The sequence below is a fragment of the Melanotaenia boesemani genome, chromosome 12, assembly GCF_017639745.1.
Source record: "Melanotaenia boesemani isolate fMelBoe1 chromosome 12, fMelBoe1.pri, whole genome shotgun sequence".
Taxonomy (NCBI): domain Eukaryota; kingdom Metazoa; phylum Chordata; class Actinopteri; order Atheriniformes; family Melanotaeniidae; genus Melanotaenia; species Melanotaenia boesemani.
Window position 1 is genome coordinate 23,091,609 of NC_055693.1, and position 24,206 is coordinate 23,115,814.

The window sequence follows — 24,206 nt, forward strand, 5'->3', positions numbered from 1 at the left end:
CTGTAGCAATTATTATTTGATTTAAATGGCTAAGAACATGGCCACTCTGCTTTCCAGCAATGGTCTGCTTTCCAGTATCAACATCTTGGATCTTGAAAAGGCCCTTGCGTCCTTTTGCTACAAATTTTGAGGGATACAATTGAGATGCCCTCATGCACAGTGTTGTGTATGGTCATGTAGGACATCTTGGGCCAGCTCCTCTGAGTCCTCCAGACATACAGTAAGTCACCCATTTACCAGTCAGTGTTAAGAATAGCTATTCCCAAAGATCGCTATTCAGCAGTGTTCGGAGCAGGTGGGGAGTTTGAAGGGATAGAGATTAGCTCTTTCTACTCCACAAAATGATTTATGCCTAGACTTTTATCAGGACGCTTCTTCCCTCCTGCAGAGATCATTTCCCTTGACTTCACCTCACAACGGGAACTATTTTAAGCATTGGCTCATTAATACAGAGTGATTGGATTCATTGTTCTGCAAACCTGATGGATGTTCTCTGAAGTTTTCTCTCTCTCAACTCTCACTTTAAACCCCTCTTTCAATCTTCCGGTTGAATTTCCTCCCAAGAATGCATTCCCATTGTCTCCTGAAAGTCGGATAAATCAGTTGCCAGTGGCCTTTGTTGGTTCAGTTCATTAAAATGAAACTGCGTTAACCACACTCCTTCAAACCAGTCATAATGACAGCAGTGCTCTGACAGCATGATTTTTTTTCTTGTTATACTAACCCTTTAGAACAGTTTTTAAACCTCTGCAAATGTCCATCCTTTTGTTAAATGTCCATCCTTTTGTTAATGCATAATAATTAAATAATAATGAATGATAATAATTTTCCATTTGTTTAAAAATTACTGTTGCGCTAGTGTAAGGTGTCACACTAACCAGGAATGTGGAGATCTACACAGTATTACCACAACCCTGCAAAACCATATATTTTTCTTTTCCACAGAAAGCAAGGAACGCTGCTTAAACATTTGTTGATGTAACCAGCCCTAGCAGTGATTGCTTTGTTTTTTTTTTCATTGCCCATTGTCACCTTGCATATTTTAAGGGCTTTCAAAGTGCATCATTTTACAGTATATTCAAGCATCACTTAGTGACCTTTTCACACAGCCATGTGTCATTTGTGTGTTTTATTCCTGGATAGTTGGCTTTGACAGCAGGCTTGTGTATACAGTAGATGGCTCAGCTTGAAATTTGCTCCATAGGAAAGTGTGTTCCACTGCAGTAAGTCTGCTGTGGGTGCTACAGCAGGGTCGACTGCTATTTATACTGTACCTCCGCTGCAGTGGCACTCCTTCCACTCCCACTGGGAGAGGAGATGAGAGGAGAATTTGAAGCTAGAGAAAGTTTATATTTTGTTCTCATGTTTGGCGGTAACTATATTTATATCGAACATGTCAGAATTGTTTTTTAGCACTGAATTCATTACTATATATAAACAAGAACTGAAGTTATAAGCTACTGTTTATTAAGGTTTTTTGTTTGTTTTTTAGCTTGATCATCATAATCCTAGTTTCTGTTTGAGAAATCTAATTTTATAGCAAACAAAATCCTTGTATGGACGGAATTAACTCACCACAGGGCTTGCAATACACCAGGCAAATAGTAGTCAGTCAATAAATCAGACTTTATTTGTATAAAACATACATCCCTGTATTTGTTTTTGATACTTGAATTTATTAAACCTCTTCATCAATCACATAATCAAAATGCTTTTTAAATTCCTGTATACATTTTGACACATCTACCACCAGGGGATTTATTCATGTTTTGCAGTTGAGAAAAAAAAAAAAGTCCATAAGGAGTCACTTTAATAATGACTGCCTCTAGTGGTTATGCAAATGGTTATCCACAAGAAAAAAGGGCATTTTGTTTAATAAGTTCAAACAGGAAAATATATAATTTTCCCCCTATTTCATACAACAGGCTTTATGAGGTTAAAAACAACACATCCCACCCAGTCCCAGCCCAGCGTAATGCATCAATATAAAAGGTGAAGAAAAAAGAAAAAACTGAGGAAATATTACAGTGTGGTGGGGAAAAAACCTGAAAAAGATCAATATCAAATAAGAGTACAATTAACTTAGTAACATTAACCTAGTAAAGTCATCTGGAATAAAATTGACAGATTTTAAAAAACTAAATAAGTATTTTTTTTGGGGGGGGGGGGGGGGGGGGGGGGGTGCCATGACTTACCAAGTCATGTGCACCCTCTTTTTTAAATCAATGCTGGGCATAGCAGCACAGTCAGTCAAAAACAGAGAAAGTTCTGTTAACAATCACAGAAAGCAAATTTAGCGGTCAACGCCTGGGTAGCTCTGGCCACACAGCAAACAAACAAAGCTGCACAACGATAAAAAAAAAATAATAATAATAATAAATAAAAAAAATTAAAAACGGGTCACCTGCATCATTTGGGAAATTCTGTGTATAAATGAATGAATTATTCTTTTATGTGGTGGGCCACATAACTGTTGGGCTGGTGTGCCCGTCAAAAAATAAAATAATAAATAAATAAGTGGGTAAGTACGACTAGACCCAGGCTTTGATCTAAGTGGTTATCTGTTAATTATTAGTGTAGTATGGATCAATACTGAATTGATTCAACTCGATCATGTATATGTTAATTCTGCCTTAAATGATCATTCCTTTGTGCTGTCGCGATGATGCAGATATTCTATCTCCCTTCGCCTCCTCAGCTGACGAAGGTGAAGTAGCATGCTAGTGTTAATGTCAAATATAATCAAAATCTATCTTTTGTTCAAATGTGCAGTAACGAATATGGTTATTAAATAAGTAATGAATTAAATATTTAAATAATTACAATAAATAGCTACATGCATTTCTTGGAGTGATATGTCCCCGAGATCACCTCACCTCAGTTCAACAGGCCTAGATTTAGTCGGTAAGATTACCTGCAGAGCAGATCATTACTCAGACCAGGTGTTATTAAACTATTCACTACTGGGAATAAAATTGTGAGCTTTTATAATAAAAAGACATACACTGTGTATAACATCTGTCTAATTAGTTTTGACTAGATAGTTTTAAATGTGCCTACACTTAAAAATATTCAGTTTAATAAATAGATAGATGAGGTGTGTGACCATGTGTTTTTCAAAACAAGCTAAACTGACTGGTCTCATTCCACCCAGTGTAGCTACTGACCACAGTGAGATGTGTGTACGTATTTCAGAGGCATCTATAGGCTCCATTTAACATAAAAGAAAACAGCAGAGTTACTGTGTAGGGGTGTGTATTACTGCACAATTCACATTTTCTTTATATGTATTTTAATGTAAAATATTTTGGTGAGTCAAATCTAAAATGAACTCAGGCATGAAGACAAACCCAGGAAGAGGTAGAAAACTTGCCCTTTGACAGAAAAGACAGGAAGTACAGGTGGAAGATCAGACACAGTAGATTGAGAACAGAGACAGGAGAATATGAGAGATGGGGAATGGTTTGTGTGAAACATAAAATGTTTCCATTTTAGTTTTGTTCTTTATTTTGGTGTCTTGAGATTTGTGGGTGACAACACAGTCTCTACTGCTCTGTGTGTGACAGCCCTCTCAGAAAGAGAGGTATGAAAGCATGGAAACAAATTTCTCTGGTCAGTGTTTTTTGTCATCTGGTTTATTTCTACAGGATATTTATGCTTTTAATGTCTATATTTTTTGTAATAAAAACTACAGTTGTAGTCTTGTTAGTAATAAAAACTACAGGATTGTAAGTAGTGAACAATGTTTTATCTATCCAGTTTACTCCACATCAAAAAGAGGTTGGCTGGTCTTAAATATAAAACTCCTGGGCTGAAAATTGGTTCCAGCCCTGTCAAGAACCTTGTAGAAAATGAAGTATAAATTGAAAGTATACCCATTTTTACGGTTCCCTTTTAGTGTCTCAGGTGAGTATTTCAATGGAGCTTATTTTCTTTTCAGGGGAGCCAAGCTGCCCTTTTATTCAAACCACGACATAACCTTAAAATCAGTTCTGATTTTAGGTGACCAATGCAACATCTTTAAGATAGGTGTCATGTAAGCTAAATAAAATAATTAATCATCCTACTTATGCACCTTAAAAGTGAACAATATCATATTACATGTGTAATTTTTCATTTGCTGTGAGCAAATGTATGAGCAGTTATTCAGACTACATAAAACTGGTGAGAATGACACCTCCTCCATTAGTTTTTTATCCTCACACACGAGAAGATTACGTTCTTTGACATTCAGTTCAGCCTATATTTGTGTCACATTCAGATACTGAATGCTTGGTTTCAAGCATAATGAAGCTTTTAAGTAGAAGCAAGAGAAATGGACAGGGTGTTAAGGACAGGGACCGGCAGGGAAATCAGCTGTCAGCCGCCAGATACTTCCGTTCTTCTCATTAATTACTTTTGGGAAAAGAGAGGTGGAGGCCAAATGAGTATTGATTGTGGTGGGCCAGTATTGGACCAGTTTCACTAGCCTTTCTCACACGTCATTGCCTCTCCACATCCCCATTAAGTGGGAACAAGAGGGATCAGTGGCAAGCTGGGACCTTATTAAATACAGGACCTTAAAGTGTCAGACAGGCTAGCTAGCACACAAGCAGCGTGAAAGTAGGCAACACTTCTTTTCACTTTGTATCTATCTGTCTTTTAATCCCCTTTCCACTGCTTTAGCACAGATTGTCAATAAGAGGATAAAAGTTTAAATGTAGTTGGGTATTTGCAAGTCAAATGCTGTCCAATGTCAAACTTTGTCCCCCTGGATTGCTTTTATTTGTCTTGTCTGTCTTTTCCTACTTTTCTTACTTTTACTCTCTCAGTCGCAAACAAACCTACCTGAAAGTATAAAATTGGCTCAAAGCTCACCAAAAGGTCTCTTTCCTTTTCTTCTTTTCCCTTCTACCACCACAACCCCTGCTTTTGTTGTGTGACTGATGATTTTAATTACCGGTTAACTTTCTCTACTCAGCAGATACACATGATAAATGGTTCACAAGGCTGTTGAAGCCACCATCTGGATGAGGCAAAGGAGTCTATAGGGTTTTTTCTACATTGTCATATTAAAGACAACCACCACAGCAGGGCTGGCTTGCAGGTGTGCAGTGGGAGAACACAAAACTGTCCCAGTTTAGATTCAGTTGACAGCTATTTAGTGTCAAGAAGGGTCAGATCCATTTTTCCTTTCTGAGATTTCAAGGAGTGACAAAGTGCCTCCAGAAAAGGAGGCCTATATCACCACAGTGGGGGGAAAAATTGCTGTAGGGGATTGGCCAACAAATTGCAGCACTTTACATAGAAATTGTTGTGGAGGAGAAGGAGGATGGAATGTGAGGCTACAACAGCTTGGAGTTTAAGGAGGCATATGTATACACATACACAACTGGTATTCAATGACCACAATGGTTTTAATCATATGTTCAAAGCAGTACAAATGTGGAAGCATTACATATTGGAAACTAGGTGATGGAAACTCTACAAGGAAAATCAAAGGACAGTTTATATTATATATTGGCAAGAGTCATTTATGCATGAAATTTCTTAAAACACCCATATATCTACAAATGGAAGTGTTTGTGAGCTGGTGGTATTTTGAAACTCAGTTAAGACCTATTAAAGTCATCACAATTGCTGTTTGGATCTTTAAGAATTACCTGAGGAAAGAAGGACAGCTTTATTTAGTTTCAGTGTTTTAAGTGTCAGTGGATTCAGATTAAGGCTGGCAACTAGAACTACCGGAGTTTAAGAAAGAAGTAGTCAATGACTAATTCTGTCTGTCAAACTATACTTATCTGTGACTTAAGTCCTTCTTAACTGTCACACATATAAACCATTGTAACAAGAAGTATTTGAAAAAGTGATTTATAAAAAGTGGCCACATTAAAATCAATGGGGTAGAGACAGCATGTAAAAGAAGAAAATCTCTTCACCAGTTAAAAACATCCAGTGTTGCTTCAACTCTTTCTTCCATGAGGACATACCCTGATACTGATGCTATAAGCATGTATACTAATCTCTTTATAAACCACCATTATTAAATGTGCTCACAGCTCAAACTTCCTCTGAGATATTGATTGCTATTGGTATGACACTTGCTCCTGCATGTAACCAAACATTCTTTTGTGACTCAAAATTTTGTAGATCTCCTTTGGACCCAGCTACCAGGCAAGGTAGAAAATTGCTTTGTTAAAATCGGGTATGTTTGTAGACTGAAAATCAGTGCTAAAGGTCAAGCTACCAAGTGCATTACAGTTTCCTAGCAACCCCAGAGAGACAGCAAGATTATTATTTATCTATTGTCCATAAAAAAAGCAAACAGTTACTACAGTCTTCATCCCAAAAATGACCCCATGGCTCATTTATTCGTGCAATGAATAAAGACCCACCATTACATTTTAACTGTACACTGTGTAAGGATTACTGACATCTAGTGGTAGAGACTGGCATAGAAATTACCTTAAATACCACTCATATCTGTGAATGGATGGTGGCCATCAGTGGCCAAAATTCTTTCAGACATAAACATATTTTCATCTGTGAGTGGATCCAGTGGCCTTAGGTGCACAACAAGTAACTACTACAGAATTGTGCACATATTTTTTTCTATGTGCCCTTTGAGGTGTCACTTATCCCAAACCATGATCTAGCACCTATCAAAGCCAGCACTGAAAATATCTAAAATATTTGAGTAAAGTTTTATTCCATAATGATGTCACCTTTTCATTATGAGGAAGGATAAAAAGTTGTTTAGGTATCGAACTGGTGTCCCATGGTTTAAAGCATTATAAGAGGACTTGGAAGTTTTTTTTTTTTTACATAAAACTATTGAAACTAATAACTTAATGTGATGAGGATACTATCATACAAGTTTTCTTTAAATAATAACAAAAAATCTAGTTAGAGGATGCCTCTGGATCCTATTTAAGGATATATATTGAGGTGAGGGTTCTTTGCCGGTTACTGAAAACAGTGTAAAAGGGATGACTTTAAAATTGTGAATAATATTTCAGTCTTTTAAAAACCAAATTATGTTACTTAAAACATGAAAACAAAAACTGACGTGAATGGGCAGGTAACAACTTTCACAAAGATAAGTGAAGCACTGACTTATAATCCCATATGCAATTCTACATCGAACATAGTAACTTATCACTGCAATTCCTTATCAAGCTAGACATTTATATTACAGTTTATAGTATGGATTAAACAAGGATTAAACAACACATTAAAAAGAGTCAAGCTAGCTGCCAGCCTTACTACAAAAATAAGCTAATTAACTTCAGCATCTATATTCATACTGAGTGCACAGACATAAGAAACAGGCAACTACCTCTTAGTGAGAAAACTACAAAAGGTGAACAATTTCATCAACAAATATGGCCAGATATGCAATAAAGAGGCACATCTTGCAGGGATATTAGGCTTTCAGATGTATAACAGTGTTCACTGCTAATTGGGCAGCAGTATAAGTCATTGCACTCGCCCAAGCTGTCACTTACTTGAGTTGGATTTCACAGTCTCTCTCTCTCTGTAATTAGACTCAAGCCCTACAGTTTATTTAGCTGTTGTCTCTGGTGTCTGTGTGTGTGTGCTTGGAGTTCATAACACAAAGCACATGATCCAAAGTGCATTGGGACTGACCTCCAGCGTTAATGAAGTGTAATGATGATAGTCCCCAAAGCAGAACCCATGTCACTTCAGTTTTGCCTCGTGGTTTGTTAGACTAGCACACACAAAACCACACTAAGATATACACACACACACAGGCGTTACGCATTCGATAAATGTGACATTCTGATTACATGGATTCCCCTTGGTAACTTTAGAGACAGCTATAAAGTGCTTCTGAAGCACCTTGCGTACTTGGCATTGTAAGGCAGTGTTGGGAATTGAGTCAAGTGGTATTGAATTGAACAAATTCAAGTCAAACTGAATCGAACTCAGGTAGATAGAATATTTGTATGTGTGCTGTTGTGCGCACCAATCTTCTGCTTCTATTCTCCCATGAAAATACATCGAAACGCCAGATTGATCCTCAAATGAGACAAACACAAGCAGACACCTAGAAAGGAGACATATCTATATGACGGTTGTAAACACAAGCTCCCACTTTGTGCTTGTGTGTTTCTCTTGCACTCCATCTCTTTATCAGCATTAAATCAGTGGAGTGTTGGGACATCGTTTAAGCTCTCACACAGCATCAATACTGGCACTATTGATTTTTTTAAAAAACAGTTAATGGAAGCCTTTAGGGCAGGAAAGCTAATTAAAATCATATGCAGGTCAAGCTCATTTAAAGACTCCCCATTAGTTTATGTTGAGCTTAACCACGCTCGACTGAGAAATCCATCCATGGGGCATCATAATTGACTGGTGTTTCTAATGGCTTTTCAGTTCTCCTTCGTTCCAGATACAGATAGGGAGTTCCTCTGGCAGATTTCATGCAGCAGGTTTAATAACCCTCATAGAGAATCATTAAAGACAATTGATGTGTGTCCCGTGTCCTTAAAGTATCTTGTCTGTGCCTCGAGAAAGTGTTGTTTTCAAAGGCAGGAGATCTTTGGAAATAAACAACATACTCCCACCTTTAACACAGAGGAGAGAATGATCTACAAATTATGCAAAAGAACCCACATCTGCAGGATAGATTCACAATGAGACTTAAAAGCAGAATTGCATATATCTGATAACATTATCAGCTGCAAAAATAAAATGAAGACATTTGATTAACACAAATCTTCCTGTCGGATTTTCTCAATTACTGCTCTAGTTGAAAAAGCTAAAAAGAAAATAACTTGCTTTTGTGTGATTGCTGTGGGAAGAAAAGCCCATCTTGTCATGTTGAGTTCTGTTTTGACATACAGGCTACCTGCCACATTGCTCCTGGCAATTATTTTCTTCTGGATGGACAATTGTCTCGAACTTACATTTTTCCACATGCCAGCTCTCAATTCTTGCATGCACTGTATGTCTGTTCTCTCTTGTTTATTTCCAAAAATCATGTGAGGCTTGCTCTGCAAGGCAGATTTAAATATGGGAGTCAGAGGGAGATTAACTTTTGGCTGTGTTTATTGTTTCCTATCAGGGGCCAATATGCTAACAGTAGATTCCAACAATCTTGCTGTGTCTTAGTTTGATTGCTCCACGACGTGACTCTCGCCCCAAACTGCATCTTTCTGTCATAGCCAATGTGTCCAGCTGGCATAAGCAGCAGAGGACAACGCCGCACCATCACAGCTCCAACAGACTGCTTCATTAGACAGAGTTGGATCAGATGAAATCTTCCTGAGATTAACTCCCTCTGTAATTACAAATAAACGGGTAGGAGGAGTTAAATGGTCAAAGGAGAGGCCATATGTAATAACAAAAAATAAGATGTCTTCGACTTTGGCTTATTTTGCTTCCTGAAAGTGAGGGTTTTCTCCTCAACTGCAACGTATCTTGTTTTGTTTTTTATTTTAAGCTGAAAATGTACTTATGCATGCATGTAATGACATACACACAGACCTTGCCCTTTCAGCTTAATGATTATGCTAATATTATAAGCTGTTTCAAGTCACGCATGACATTTTATTGTTGAGGTTTCACGCAGCATTTCAGACTCACCTACCAAATTTTAAATGCCTATTAAGGTGGCGGTTATTAAGAAGAAGCCATGCATTAAAATGCATTTGATGTAAAAATGACGGTATAATGGATGCTGCACAGTACACTTGATGTGCGCTGTGTGTATTTCATTGGTCACCAAGTTTGGACTTGGATTTATGCAAGATGTTTGGTTGTTTTAATTCTTAAGAAAAGTTCCAGCTTTTAGAAAAATGTTTTAGAATTCTTCTTGCAATGATCCTGTCCAACAGTTTCAGTAATTATCCTTATCTTTTTACTAGGGTTGTCAAATGATTAAAATTTTCAATCAGATTAATCACAGCTTACAAATTAATTAATCATGATTAATCACCATTCATGACTATGCCTAAAATGTGCCCATTTTGCTGTATTCTATCAACAGAAAGAGCAAGCAAATGCTCTCTTGGGTTTTACTTCACTTTTTTACATTAGATAATCACTTTAGTTGTAACAATCAGTTCAATATTACATAAAATCAAGATCTTGAAAAATGTATCATATGTGCCAACCTTCAGTCAGTGCCCCTGCCTGGCCCCCATCAAAACTTTTCTAGACCCGCCCCTGCATAGCTGTGGTATAAATCCTTTCTACCACCTGTCAGCTACTTTGTTAGAGAAGGGTCCTGCCCTGAGTTGCATCTCAGAACGTGTTTATAATTTCTCTCATGACAAAATGACCGGACCTGTGTCTCCACCATCTGCACAGCAGCGATGATTTAGAGATGACGTCCCTGTGCTTCCTTTTGATGTATCACTCCCACTAGATATCTGAACCTGATCTATCTTCATAGATGTGTGCATGGCTGTCTGATGACTAGTAGATTGTACTGCTGTGTCACTAGTGAACACCATTAATACTGAAGCGTTATAGGAAATAAATGTACGCATTATCTAAATGAAATAGGCTACTGTTTTTATCATGCAACGTTTATGCAAAACTACATGAAAAGTTATGCTGGAAAAGTAAGTGCTGAACCAGTAAAAGTGTGGATGGTAAAACACCCTCATCCCCCATGGTTGTAACACCCTCAAATCCATCCATAGAGTGAGGTTCTCAGCCTGGGGATGTTGAAAAGCAGGGCTCACAACTCCATACCTTCTGGGCCAGTATCCTGCAGACTTTAGATGTTTCTCTGCTGCAACACCCCTGACTTAAATAAATGGGTCATTAAGAGGCTTAGGCAGAACTTGACAACAAGCCGTTGAAAGACCATTTCATTTGAATCGGGTGTGTTGCAGTAGGGAAACGTCTAAAACCTGCAGGACACTGGCCCAAAAGGGCTGGAGTTGTTCATCTCTGCTATATGGCAAAAATGGCTCCAGGAATGTGCATAATGAATGTCTGTAAGCTTTCAAAATAAGTCAGAAGCAGAAGAGTTTTAAGGTTGAATAACTAATGTAGTATTGCTTTGATGCAGAAAAAAGTCATATTGTTTTGTCCTAGTTCTGTTTAGGAAACAGCAGAGGGATGTTATATACAAAGTGATGTATGTTGAGCCTAAAATCTGTTTTCATTGTCACAATAGTTAATTTTTAACCAATTATCATGATCACCATGCTTACTTTGGCTGAGTTTATGTACAGTTTAGGTTTAAATTGTCTCAAATGAAGCATCATGCTGCCATTGTCTGACATTTTTACATTGTAAAAACATTAATGATACAAAAATAATTTTGAATAAATGTGGGATTGTAAAATAAGTGATGGAAAATGTCACCAATTTAACCATAATATTAAAAATATATGCACCACATTTAGAAACTGATTAAATATTGGTTTTCTAATCACCCAATTTAACCTCAATAAAATGTTGTTTCAGTGACATCATCTATGGATTTTAATATGAACCAAAAATAAGACCCTTTTCCCAGAATTATATGTTAAAACTAACAATTTATAATGTAGACTCTCTGCTAAATTAATACACTAAATATTCAAATCTGCAGAGTCCAACAGAAGCTTTACATTTATAGTAAAACACAATGTTGGCTATGCATTGTGTCTCCACATAAACCATGCATTAGAGTGAGCTATACATTATTTTTGACTCTGGTACTGATTGACCATTGTGTGTTCTATACTGTCGATTACAAATGTAACAAATATCGATGCATCCATGACCAGTTTTCTCATGTGAATGAATTGCATTATAACAAAATACTAAAAAACAAATGATCAGCCTAACAGAATTTAGTTTGATTTTATGTGTGCAGACTCAAGCAAGCCTCAGTTGATAAACGAGGGTTGTAACAGAAAACTCTGTTGTGTTTAACTTGCTTTGCAGTATACCCTTCTGGAGTATAAAACGTTTGCAAGCATGCCTTTATTGTTTGTACTCAACATCACCATCTCCCATCTTCCTTAAAACACATTTAAAACTTCTCCTAAACTGGCTTCTGCTAATTGCTAGACTGATTTAATATCTTTTGAGGCTGAATTTAGAGGGACTTTTAAAAGATGTACTGAGAGGATAAAGTAAAACAGGAAGAAAGAGTTGTTCGCTTTCAGCTTCTTCTAAGACACAAGTAACGCTGGTTCCTCAGCACCTGGCTAACAAGCTCAAACCCCCACAGGCCATAACTCTCATCTTATCCAACACCATCACTCTCTGCCGTAATAAAACCCTAGACTCTAAATCTTCAACCTGGATCCTTCAGTTTTTCCCCAAACTTAAATCTTCTAGCTTTTATTTTACTCAGGTTCAGTCAGAGTGAAGTCTGCAAACAGCTTCCCCAGGTATTCCACTATACTGTAAAATGTGTAGGGAAAAAGAAAAAGAGCGTTATCTTTTCACTTTAAATACACATGAGAAAAGAAGGGTAGAATTCTGTATCTATATAATGAACAGCTCTGTAACATTAGATGAAATAATGTACAGTAATGACTCTCAGGGCACTTACATCCACTGACCTCTCCTGGGAGCTCAATGCAATTATTTAGCCAGCAGAAATTCATAGAGCATAGCTAATGTAGTGCAGTCTGAGTAGAGAAGATATAGCTTTTTAACTTATTTTCAGTTAAAAGTATATGATCTCACGGGAGAGGGATGTAGTTATGTTGATGCTTTTCACACAGACTTGAAAAGCCCATTTTGAAAGAGGGTGATTGAGCGTGAGCCTGGCTGTGTAATAATTATCTCTAACAAGCTAGACAGGTTCCAACACTGTCAACCAATGGAGTTCCTGTACAGCATGCTCCCTCTGTATCGCAGATGTGCTGTTGACAGGCTCCCCACTTTGTATTCAGAGCACATTCTTATCGTGCTGACTGCTCACTGGGGTCATCTGGTTCTGGACAGCAGGACTGAGAGTCCACAGCAACAACAGTGGCTCTGTGAGGCTTTTCTCTGAGCAAAATCTAGTTAAACAGAAACCCCAGCGTAAAATGTTAGCTGACTGCTGTTTAGAAGTAATATTGAAGGTGGTTAGTTACATTGAACCAGAATATGTTAACAATTCAGCTTTTTTTTTCCAAATATGTCCTATATAAAAGAAAAATAAAGAGCAACACACAGACAAATCCCATTTACACCAAGTCCTTTGCAAAGTAATCTGTTGTTCATTGACCACTAATGGCCAATAACAAAAAACAACACAAATGAGAATAAGTAACCACGATGGCCAAAGAAAACTGATGCTTCATTAGTTCTTTTTTTCTTGTTCTGCAGTTCACAGTTACAGAAGTCGAGAGGTGAATTCATTAGGGTGTTAATTAAATTTTCTTCTACAGCCAGCCTGAGCTGGTCACACTCACATCCTTTGCACATTCTGTATGCAAAAAACATCAAGACCCAACGTGTAACTTTAGAAATGTTTACCTGCAATGTCAATAGAGTCAACACACTGAAAATCCTGCCTGTCTGTTTGTTGTGTTCATTAACCAGGTCCATCTCTGGTGGGAGCTTTAAAGAAGGACTGGGCTTCTCCGAACAGCATCGCTCTTTCCTGGCAGCAACCTGAGGAGGCAACACTTCCTATCCTCGACTATGAGATCAAATACTATGAGAAGGTACAGTGCCACTTTATCTATGTTTCAAAGGTCCACTAAAAAGATTTTTATTTAGCGGACAAGATCATTGAGTCATACTTTTTTCAACTTACTTGTTATGCAAATATTAGGGCGTCTGCAGTCAAAATATCCACTGTGAGTGGAAGTGCTGATCTCCCAAAGTTGTAAAAGAACATAGACAAGATCTCTGCCTGGCCTAGAAAAGTAGTTACTCTAACATTTTTACCACCTTTGGCTTTGATTGTCTATGTAATGTCATAACCCATTTCCTTCTACAGTTGACTTTTTCGAAAGTCCGACTCTTCTCGGGTACATCCCAAAAATTCTCTGAGTGGTTGAGGTCTGGAAAATACCTTTAAGAGATTTTAAGCCACTTTTTTTTTTTTTTCAAAATCCAGCCACACTGCTGTACCCTAGGTGATCTTACTGAAGTTTCTTGGGTGTCAAATACACTACAACTTTATAACACAGGGTATTCAACAGACATCCTGAATTAGGACTCAACATTTGACTGGTACAAAGTTTGGGCCAATCTGGGTCTGCAAGATAGCTGCAGCAACAACAACAGCCGAGAGACACTAAGTCACACATGTCTCCACTACAAAAAAATAACATGTATCATGGGTGTATCATGTATAGAATGTAGATCCTGTACGTAGATATGTTTATTTTTTTAGCTAATTCAAACTGATAACTTCTTTTGGCGTTTGGGGTGTGTTTAGCTTTTTCCTGAGATAATCATGGAATTAGGAGATGGCAGTAAATACAAACTGTGAAAATGAAATTGAGGTTTGAATGCACAGTAAAACTTGATTCATAAAATTACTTGTAGAATTGCTAGAAAGGCAAATGAAAAGCACCAAAACTGAAAAAGACCTTAGGGAGGATTAATCTAGCTTTTGATTGGTGTCACACTGCTCTGCTGTGTAGCAACACCTGCATAAATATGTTTGTTATGAAGACTCATGAGCAAATAACTTCAATTTCAGAGTAATTTTTAAATAAACATTTCAACAAGCCAGATGCATTTTGGAAAAAAGTCATGTGAAGTAAAAACAAAAAACTTTCTGACCACAGTGAGTAAAGGCCATCCATCCATCCATCCATCCATCCATCCACTTATCCATCCATCCATCCATCCATCCATCCATCCATCTATTCATCCATTTTCTACCGCTTATCTGGGGTCGGGTCGCAGGGGCGGCTGCTTAAGGGAAGCCCAGACTTCCCTCTCCCTGGCCACATTTGCATCTACATCCAGGGGATGTAGTCCTGGGTCTTCCCTGGGGTCTCCTCCCGGTGGGACGTGCCCGGAACACTTCACCAGGGAGGCATCCAGGAGGCATCCTGACCAGATGCCTGAGCCAGCTCATCTGGCTCCTCTCGATGTGGATCCCGGATCACCGAGCTTCTCACTCTATCTCCGGAGAGCCCGGCCACCCTGCAGAGAAAACTTATTTCTGTTGCTTGTTTTCCTGATTCCTGGTTCGATCCTCGGCCAAGTCGGGTTCATGTCGAGGTGTCCTTGGGCAAGACACCGAACCCCTAATTGCTCCTGATGGGTCGTGGTCGAGCGCCTTGCATGGCAGCTTCCGCCATCAGTGTGTGAATGTGTGTGTGAATGGGTGAATGTGATGTATAATGTAAAGCGCTTTGGGTATCATTCCAGGTACAGTAAAGCGCTATATAAATACGGACCATTTACCATTTATATTAAAAGATTAATGAGACATTTAATATTAACTTTACGCCTTTTTGGAAATCAGGACATCTTCTCTACTTGCTTATTTATTTGTTTATTTATTCACAGTAACACATTTTATGCAGAACATCTGGTAGTGTGTCTGTATTAAAACTGTGTCGTAAAATTATCTGTTGCCTGTCATTTGTGTTCCCTAAAGTAATCAAAAGGCTTTACAGGCTCTCCCTTGCTAAAACGTAGCTAAGAGGCAGTTCTTGTACAATCAACAGCTGCCATAGTGAATGTGACAGTAAATGCAAAAAATAGGTTACTACAAGTTAGATGCAGATTAATCTAGCTGCCAGTGACTAGATGTTTGTCATTGGTTAGAATGAACAAACATTTTTTGACTAAATATCTCTTAAATGCCTCTTAAAACATGTTTGGCATAGCTGAGGTTATTTTCATTATTACATAACATCCACTTTCTCCCACAGGAACATGAGCAGCTGAGCTACTCGTCAACACGCACCAAGGCCCCCAGTGTGATTGTCTCAGGTTTAAAACCTGCAACCTGGTACGTCTTTAGTCTACGCACTCGAACACCTGGTGGATATAGCTCCTACTCCCCAAAATATGAATACCAAACTACAGGAGACTGTAAGTACCTTGAACCTTCTATAGCACCTTTTTGTCTGTGTATCTGTGTGTGTATGAATATTAAAGCAATGATTTATTTACCATACTGCATGTTATTCCTCTAAAGAATTTCAGTATCAGTGGGGTTTTAAACTGGAGGTCAATATATTAATTAGCATTTGGCCAGTCATGAGCAGTAGGTGAAAACCTGCAGACAAAGCATGCAAAAAATAAAGAAAAAAAAATATATATAATAAAATGATTTGGATGATCCATTTGATTCCATAATCTTTTATTATTCCACTTTATATGAAAAACTAATGGCCTCAAAATCCATCAACAGATTGATGGACTGCATCATAACTAATAAAAACAAAGAAGCAGGACAATAAAACTTAAGAAGTTTTCTTTTCAATTCCTGTTTACCAGTTTGTTTTTGTATATATTTACCAAAACTTAGCTTTTGCTTTTCTTTAAGCCAGTCAGGCACTGCAGATGCTAGCTGTAAACAGCAGTTTAAGGTCACATAAAGTTCACATGTCCTGGAGCAACACCCAGGGCACACTGCATCAAGGGCACATCAGCAAATTATAAACCTGGATTGTGATGGTGAGACTCGACAGAAGCTTTCAGAGCTGGTGTAACTTTTTGATAAGCTACTGGAAAATATACCCAGCAAGGAGATAACATGTAGCTATAAACACTAACACGATGCATCTCGCCCTTCATGTTTCAGTCCTACTTGTTAAATATAACTCTAATGTTAATGTGGATGTCAGACAGAAACATGCAGTGTGTAACTCACCATATCTTATCCTTTAACCTTCAGGCCATGCTATTCTCCTTCTGGCTTCCTGCATGTTTTTCCTCTCTGCCCTCCGAACTATCTTTGCTTTCAGGTTGATTTTGCATAACATTGAATAAGTTTTGTGTGTGTGTGTGTGTGTGTGTGTGTGTGTGTGTGTGTGTGTGTGTGTGTGTGTGTGTGTGTGTGTGTGTGTGTGTGTGTGTGTGTCTGTGTGTGTGTGTGTAAATGTAAATAACTTTTAATGATGCCAGTGTTCATTAATGGACTTGGACCATAGACACATATCCACTACCTAAAAAATGTATCAGGTGGGCCAAAAAAAATTTGAATAAATAGAAGCAATTTTGGCCATGAAAAAGTGAAATTTTTAATTTTTTACTTGTTTTCTTTTATTTAAAATACTTATTTAATTGGAAGGTTCTTGACACATTCAATCTCTTGTTTTCTGGCAAAAATAAACCCTATGCTTAGTTCCGATTAGCTGGAGTAAATAGCACAATACCCATACAGTGTACTTGCAAAAACATACAGAAACATTGCTAATATCTTCCAGTTTCAGCATCTGCCATGCTGTTTATATCCTATTGGGAATTAAATATAGGTTTATGAGATTTGCAGATCATTGCATTCTGTTTACATTATACACCTGCTTTTTTGGAATCAGGGTTGTAATAGTTTATTGAAATTCATGGTCATCTGCTTATATGTTTGTAATTGTTCATTGTCATCAATATATTCATATCTTCATTTAGCTCTTTTGTTTATAAATTGTATTATTTCTTGTCATATGTGAATATTTTGTATCATTTCATCTGTTATATAATTTACATATTTGGCATTTGAGACTGTTTTTTATCTTATCTTATCTTATCTTATCTTAAATCTTCAACCCAGTTGCAACAGCAACTAAAAACGATGAATACAATCAATGAGAAAATCTAACAATGCAGCCTTGCTGTTTTATATTTTCAATCAGTGTTTTCTTTGTGGGTTTGTAGTAGCATTATTCAATACTCATAAAATACAAAGGTCCAGCTGCCCTTTTATGTCGGGTCAGGTATTGTCGAGAGGTGATTTGGCTTCACAGTGGTCCTCTCGCTTCCAAAGCTGCAGAGCTTCTCTTTATCTGCAGATCAGAGGCTGCTTGGCCAAGCCTTTGTACCGCCTGGCCTTTTATCTGAAAGAGAAGGCAGATTTGGCCCCTGTCGCTCTCTCCTTCTCTGTCAGTCTGTCTGTCCGCCTGTCAGTCACTGTCCCCACACTCGTTTTTCCAGCCGCCTGTGTATCTGTCACTTCCATTTCTCTTTTTTCTTTTTTGTCTTTGTCTCTCGCCTGTCATCTTATTTCCTCATCTGCCACCTCCCCTCTCTTTCTCCAGACACACATACACACCTAATTTCAGCAGTATCAACCCAACGCATCTGTTTAGTAAGTGATGTGAAGAGCATGCGAAAGTGCGAATCATCATGTGTCATCTGGCCAGTCTCCCTCATTCCACTTCCCCCTGAAGAGTTTGTCATTTTTATCAAGCAAAACACACACACACTCATACACACACAGATTCCTGACAACTCCAGCACTCACACTGTTATGTGCTCTTTACACTTCCACGCACCCACATGAGCCTCAGTCATTTGGCTCGCCACCATGCACCCTGATCTCCAATTCATATTCATTAACCATGAAATATTATAGAAATAAGTTTGGTAATAGCAATCATCTTTCAATTATCTGGGATTCGTTAGCCTTGTGACAAGACACAGAAAGGGGAAAATCATGAATATCAAATGGACCCAATTTAACCAAATGATCACGGACTAAATCACAATTTCATGAATGAATAAAATTAATTAAACAGCAGCAGGCAAATGAATCATTTCACTACGAAAGCTGACAGGTTTTTTTATTCGTTTTTTTTAACTACAAAGAGCTGATCAAACATCTCTTAATAATATCTGTCCATCAGAAGGACATTCACGATCCATGTCTGGTCCATGGATGGGGAGGAATATTCAAGATTATGTCAACTAAAATTGTTCTTTTTCTTCTCCCTTTATCCCACTACCCATCTTCTTTTCCTCTGCTCTCTTCATCTTTACCCCCCTTTTTTACATTAAATTTGTCATCCTATGCTTTGTCTCCTTTTCTTTTGTATCCACATTTTTACACATTCTCCCTGCCCAACCCTATCTCCTCCTGGTCTCCCCAATTTCTTCTCTGTTATCACTGATTCTCCCCCACCTTCAGCTTCAGACATTGCTTCTGATCAAGGCCAGGTGTTAGTCATCGTCACAGCAGCAGTGGGTGGTTTTACCCTTCTTGTCATCCTCACCCTATTCCTCCTCATCACGGGAAGGTAAGATAAATTCACCTTCCTTGATTGAAAATATTCTGTTTAAATTTAAAATTCCAATATATTATCTGAAAAGTCAGCCAGTTAGTGTTGACTACATCTTCTTGGTAGATGTCTTTTTTTATAACTATACAGACTAAATGTGTGTCATTTATCATAGATGAGATTCTCTTTTATTTCACTTCGTTTTTCTACTTTTGGATGTTTTGCATATAAGCATTAGATAATCATGTATCAGTGCATAGGTTTTTGTTCAAAAAGAGTCGAGTGCTGTCACATGAGCAAATTTTTCCTTTTTTTTTTCTTTTTTTTTTTGTTTTTTGTGCAAACCTTTCTTAACCTTAATCTTGATGTATGACAGTACTGAAAGGCCTTAGCATGTTAAGTTATAGAAAATATGTCAATGTTCTTCCAGTGGTTGCAGTTAAGGTTGTTCACTCCACTCCCTCAAGGCCGATTCTCTATGAATCTCTATTATTCTCCGATTTGATTCCCATTCCCACTGTCATTGTATCCCTTGGCAAGATGTATGTGTGAATGTGGATATGAATGTTTGGTGGTGGTCTGAGGAGCCGTTGGCAGCGGATTGGCTGCCACATTTCTGTTAGTCTGCCCCAGAGCAGCTGTGGCTACACAAGTAGCTCACCATCACCAGGTATGAGTGAGGAGTGAATAAATAATGGATACAATGTAAAGCACTTTGGGTGCCTTGAAAAGCGCTATATAAATGTAATCCATTATTATTATTATTATTATTATTATTATTATTATGAAGTAAAGTACTTTTCATCACATATTACTTTAAAAAGTAATTAATTATAGTTATTAGTTACGTCTCCCAAGAAGTAACTGAGTTCGTAATGGAGTTACAGTATTATAAGAGTAACTAATTACTTGGGAAAGTAACTATTCTGTTACTTTTTAAAAACATTTAAACATGTTCCCTTTGATATAACTTTAAATTCAGCTGCATGTTCAATTATTGATTATAGAACTGAATCTAAGCTCTAATTAATTAATTAAATGGTCATTTAACAGAATAAATTAAACATCAACCACAGATGACGTGGAAAAACATTTTGTTTCTGGTCATAATGAACATTTCTCACAATGGTAACCATGACATTTTACTCCTTTTCAGTTAATCATTGTCACTTATGCGGTTGTTTCGACCCATAAGCCCCCAGTCAGATGAAGAATAATGTTAATCTCTGACAAATATCTGTGACAACTCAAAGTGCTACAGTTGTCTCTGCTTCCAGTGTTGCCTTCACTTTTTACATCATTTTAACTTCTTTCAGCCTCTGAAATTGTTTCAAACGTCTCATCTTCCTCCTTCTTGATGTTGTTGTCTCTTACAATTGCTTCATCTATCCCATCTGCCTGCTCCTGTTTGTTGACCATCACCGTTTAATACTGTTCCCTAGTCTCTATTATTCTACTATTGTAGATATGCGTATATTTGTGGGATAGATATCAGTGCAAAAACTGTCATTGAGGAGTCTTGTCTGCTATTCTGGACATGCTGTAAAGAAAACAGCAATTTTTACAGCAGCTTTTTGAATCATCTCCTGCTTTTATGTGCCTGTAGACAGACACAGACATCTTTCTTTCTTTTTTTAATAGCTGCAAGAGTACCTCTGTTGGAGAAAGTTCCCAACTATGAAATGTTAGTGCCAACATCAACAATGAAAAAATTTCCCTTTGTTTATTTTCCTGAACATCTCTGGTGTTCATGTGTGAAAACAAGCTTACATGAAGACCAGCGCCGACTATGTAACCAGCTGCATGAAAGAAGTCATGGTTAAACATCAAGTGTTTCTCCTGCCTTAAATGGCCTGAATGTCTGTAAGGCAATTAATGTAGTAATAGACTGAATATGAGGAACTTCATCGGCAATGATCAGCCTCAGGCTCAGATACTGTAACTTCTCCACAGCAGACACACTAACTTACCATGACAGGGAAAGCACTAGTGTCATTATGAATCTGATCCATTTAGGTGTGATTGTTAGCATCACATTCAATGACATAGAGCACATTAAATATTTCCTATAGTACACTGGCAAAACTATGTTGCTTCAGTAACTGCTTTTGGACACATAACACTACTAAAAATAAGAGAGGCAAAGATATCTCAAGAGAATAGACTATAATGATGTTTGCACATATTTATATATGAACGTACAATGTTATATTTCCATGTGGTGGCTCAAAATAAATCTCATCCTGTATCCTGCAGCCAAGTCAGAACGGGTGCTTTAATACTCAATAATTGCTGCTATTGTAATCCATTAAATGAAATCCCCTGCTTTTGATGCATCTAGAACAAATTAGATAAAATATACCATCATAATGCTGGATGTAGACAGGCACATGCACATAAATGTACAGAGAAGAAAAAAAAGGGATCAATAGTCTTTCCACAAATTCAAATAAACACACACAAACATACACACACACAGTCTGTGCGCATGAAAATGTGCAGTGGTGTATAACTGCAAGACAGAAATCAACAACACTTCAGACACGTTTCAAAAGTGTGAAGTTGAAGGGTTTGATGACCAAATAATGTGTCATTTCACCGTGAACATACTGAACAAAAATAAATGGTGCTGCAGATAAACTCAGACTGAAATATTCACCAGCACAAACTTTTTTGTATAGCTGTGGGTTGTACTTCAGCAATTAATCTGTCAACGTACTCACATTATTGCAATGATACAAATCTGGTGCATTCAAAGCTAAATAGTCCAAGTACAGTAGTTAATACTGTGTGAAGATGTGGTAAATCTAAGTACATAGTCAGTCAGGGGATGATATTCCAGTAAGGATCACACGAGACATGCTTTTTTTCTTTGAACAAATAGGCAAATCAGATGGATGTCAGTCAACTTTCTGAAGAGATCTAATCATGTAAAGTGAAAACACCTGCGTAGGTGTTTGGTCTGCAGAGTCTCAAGATTCAGAATATATTCTACAGTAGATGGTGGAAATAACATTCAGGGTCACTCTAGTTTCAACAAATGAGTCTGAAGTTAGAAAATTTTACTTGTTCTAAAAATTTTTGGCAAGTTAAACATCCATGCTCCAATCAGAGATGATTTTGCTTTGTTTAAGTAAAACATTCCCCATTTATTACTTTTTTCCTGTTATTGACAGCTGTGTTTTTTTCTGTTTAAGCAATTTAAATTAACATGAAAGGGCTATGTAATTTGTTCTTTTGGTAAAATGTGTGCATATACTTGCTTTGCATGCACTATTAAATTTAGAAATGAGTCATTAAGCTTCAACTAACAAAAAGTTAGTTTTTCTTGTCTCTTGCACACTTTAAAGCAGGATTTAATATGCAAAGAGTCTTAAAATCCATCCTACTTGTTCACCTGCTGCATGCATTTTTGTGATAATTAGTAATGCTGAGATTTGAGGGCTTTTTTTTATAATTGTGGAAGATGACAAATCACCCACTGCTTAACAATTTTTAGCTTCTACCCTCTGTTGATATGTAACACTTTTCATTGAACGTGATTAGTAATTGCGGAATCATACCAACACCCAGTTGTAAGATTTAATTTATCTTCTGACACTTTATTCTTTGTCAAAAACGCTGGTAGTATGTAATGCAGCTCTTCAATAATACTTGTGAAGATCCAAGCTGTAAAAGTACATCAAGTAAGGTTTTAAGTGAAAAATGAGTGGTTTTCTCAAAACAGAAGCACAACCAACACTCTCACGTTCATTTTAGCTCTAAAAGTGTGCTGTCTGCCAAAGAATTTCAACAAGTGAGCTGTGAACTTCATGGATACGGTCAGCATTTTGAGCGACAAGTTGTGTCACATCACAGTACCCGCTTTTATTATAGCTATGATTCAGATGTCAAAGAATTTTAACTCAGCAGTTTTACAGCAGAGATTTAAAGCATATTTCTTCTTTTTGTGATGTGATCTTACTGTGTGTTGGATGCTTCTGTGTTAGCACTTTATTAAAAACTGACACTCACACCCCAGTTGAAACAGCTAAAGCAAGACCTGTCGGCTTTTTGCTTTGTAACACAAGAAGGGCCTTTTAACCCGAATCCATCTAAAAGCAGCAGCAGTAGATGGAGTGTTATTCGACTCTCTCATAGTCTGTCATATGTGCAATCTCTCTGCCATGTGTGGGAGGAACTTTGGCTCTTTTTAGATAAAAAAAGAAAAAGCTCCAAATAGCGCCATAATGCTGGAAACAGATGAGAGCTTTCACTCATGCAGCTCTCCTAAATGTTAGGTTTTACAGCATAAGTGGGGGGTTTAAGAGGACCAACTGCATGAGGGATGTTTAACACCCGACTGACTAAATGTACATTAGACTTTGCATCTGCTAATGCAAAATGTGAAAAGTGGGATCTTTAATGAGATCAAAGGTATTATGATTGCAGAAATGTAGCCTATGTGAGAAATTTGACATTTATTATGATATGCTGACTCTGAATTATCTCAGTCATTGCAACAACTTCATATTTTCTTTGACCCTTCCTTCCTTCTGAGCCTGCGCTAGCAGCAGAAGCAGAGAGACATGTCATGGTGAAAGATGTGAAGGCAAAAGAGGGGTTTGAATTACGCTGATGCTTTGATTAGACCTCAAAGTAAGGTTGTTTTACTGAGCTGTGCGGGTGTGTAAAGAGGTTGTGAATATGTACATGTAAATATGTAGTGTCACGGTGCTCAACGGGCCAGAGAACAGTGGAAGAAGCCAAGGTCTTTGTGTGTGATAGCCGTCTTTGTGTGTGTGGCCTTTACATAGAAAGAAAGCCAGTGAGACCGAGGGAGAGGCGGATAAAGAGGATCAGAGGATGGGACTGGAAAAGACTGATAAAGGCATATGCCACTATGTCTTTAATGAACAGCTTGACCCCATCAGCAGAGGTCAACAGTTACTTTCCAAATCCCTTTCTTGTCCTCTCTGCCATGGTGCCCGCCATGTTATCGGTTCTGTCTATCAGTGTCCAGGATCCCACAGACTTCACTTAGCCAAAGCCCAATCTGGCAACCTGTGGCCCGCAGTCCTCTGACACCTGCTCTAATATGGCAACCCGGATTATGTTAAGTCCTCAAAAAGAAGGCAG

At 37.7% G+C, this 24,206-nt stretch overlaps 1 protein-coding gene across 4 annotated transcripts in view; it reads left to right on the plus strand.

Annotated features, from left to right (window-relative positions):
- The window catches only part of epha6 (eph receptor A6), a 196,422-nt gene that overhangs the window by 140,864 nt on the left and 31,352 nt on the right, over window positions 1-24,206 (plus strand). For all 4 annotated transcript variants that reach the window (XM_042001122.1, XM_042001123.1, XM_042001121.1 and 1 more), the window contains 3 exons: window positions 13,498-13,622; window positions 15,801-15,963; window positions 18,998-19,106. In XM_042001122.1, coding sequence (XP_041857056.1) covers window positions 13,498-13,622; window positions 15,801-15,963; window positions 18,998-19,106 — 397 coding nt within the window. The remainder of the gene's footprint in view (window positions 1-13,497; window positions 13,623-15,800; window positions 15,964-18,997; window positions 19,107-24,206) is intronic.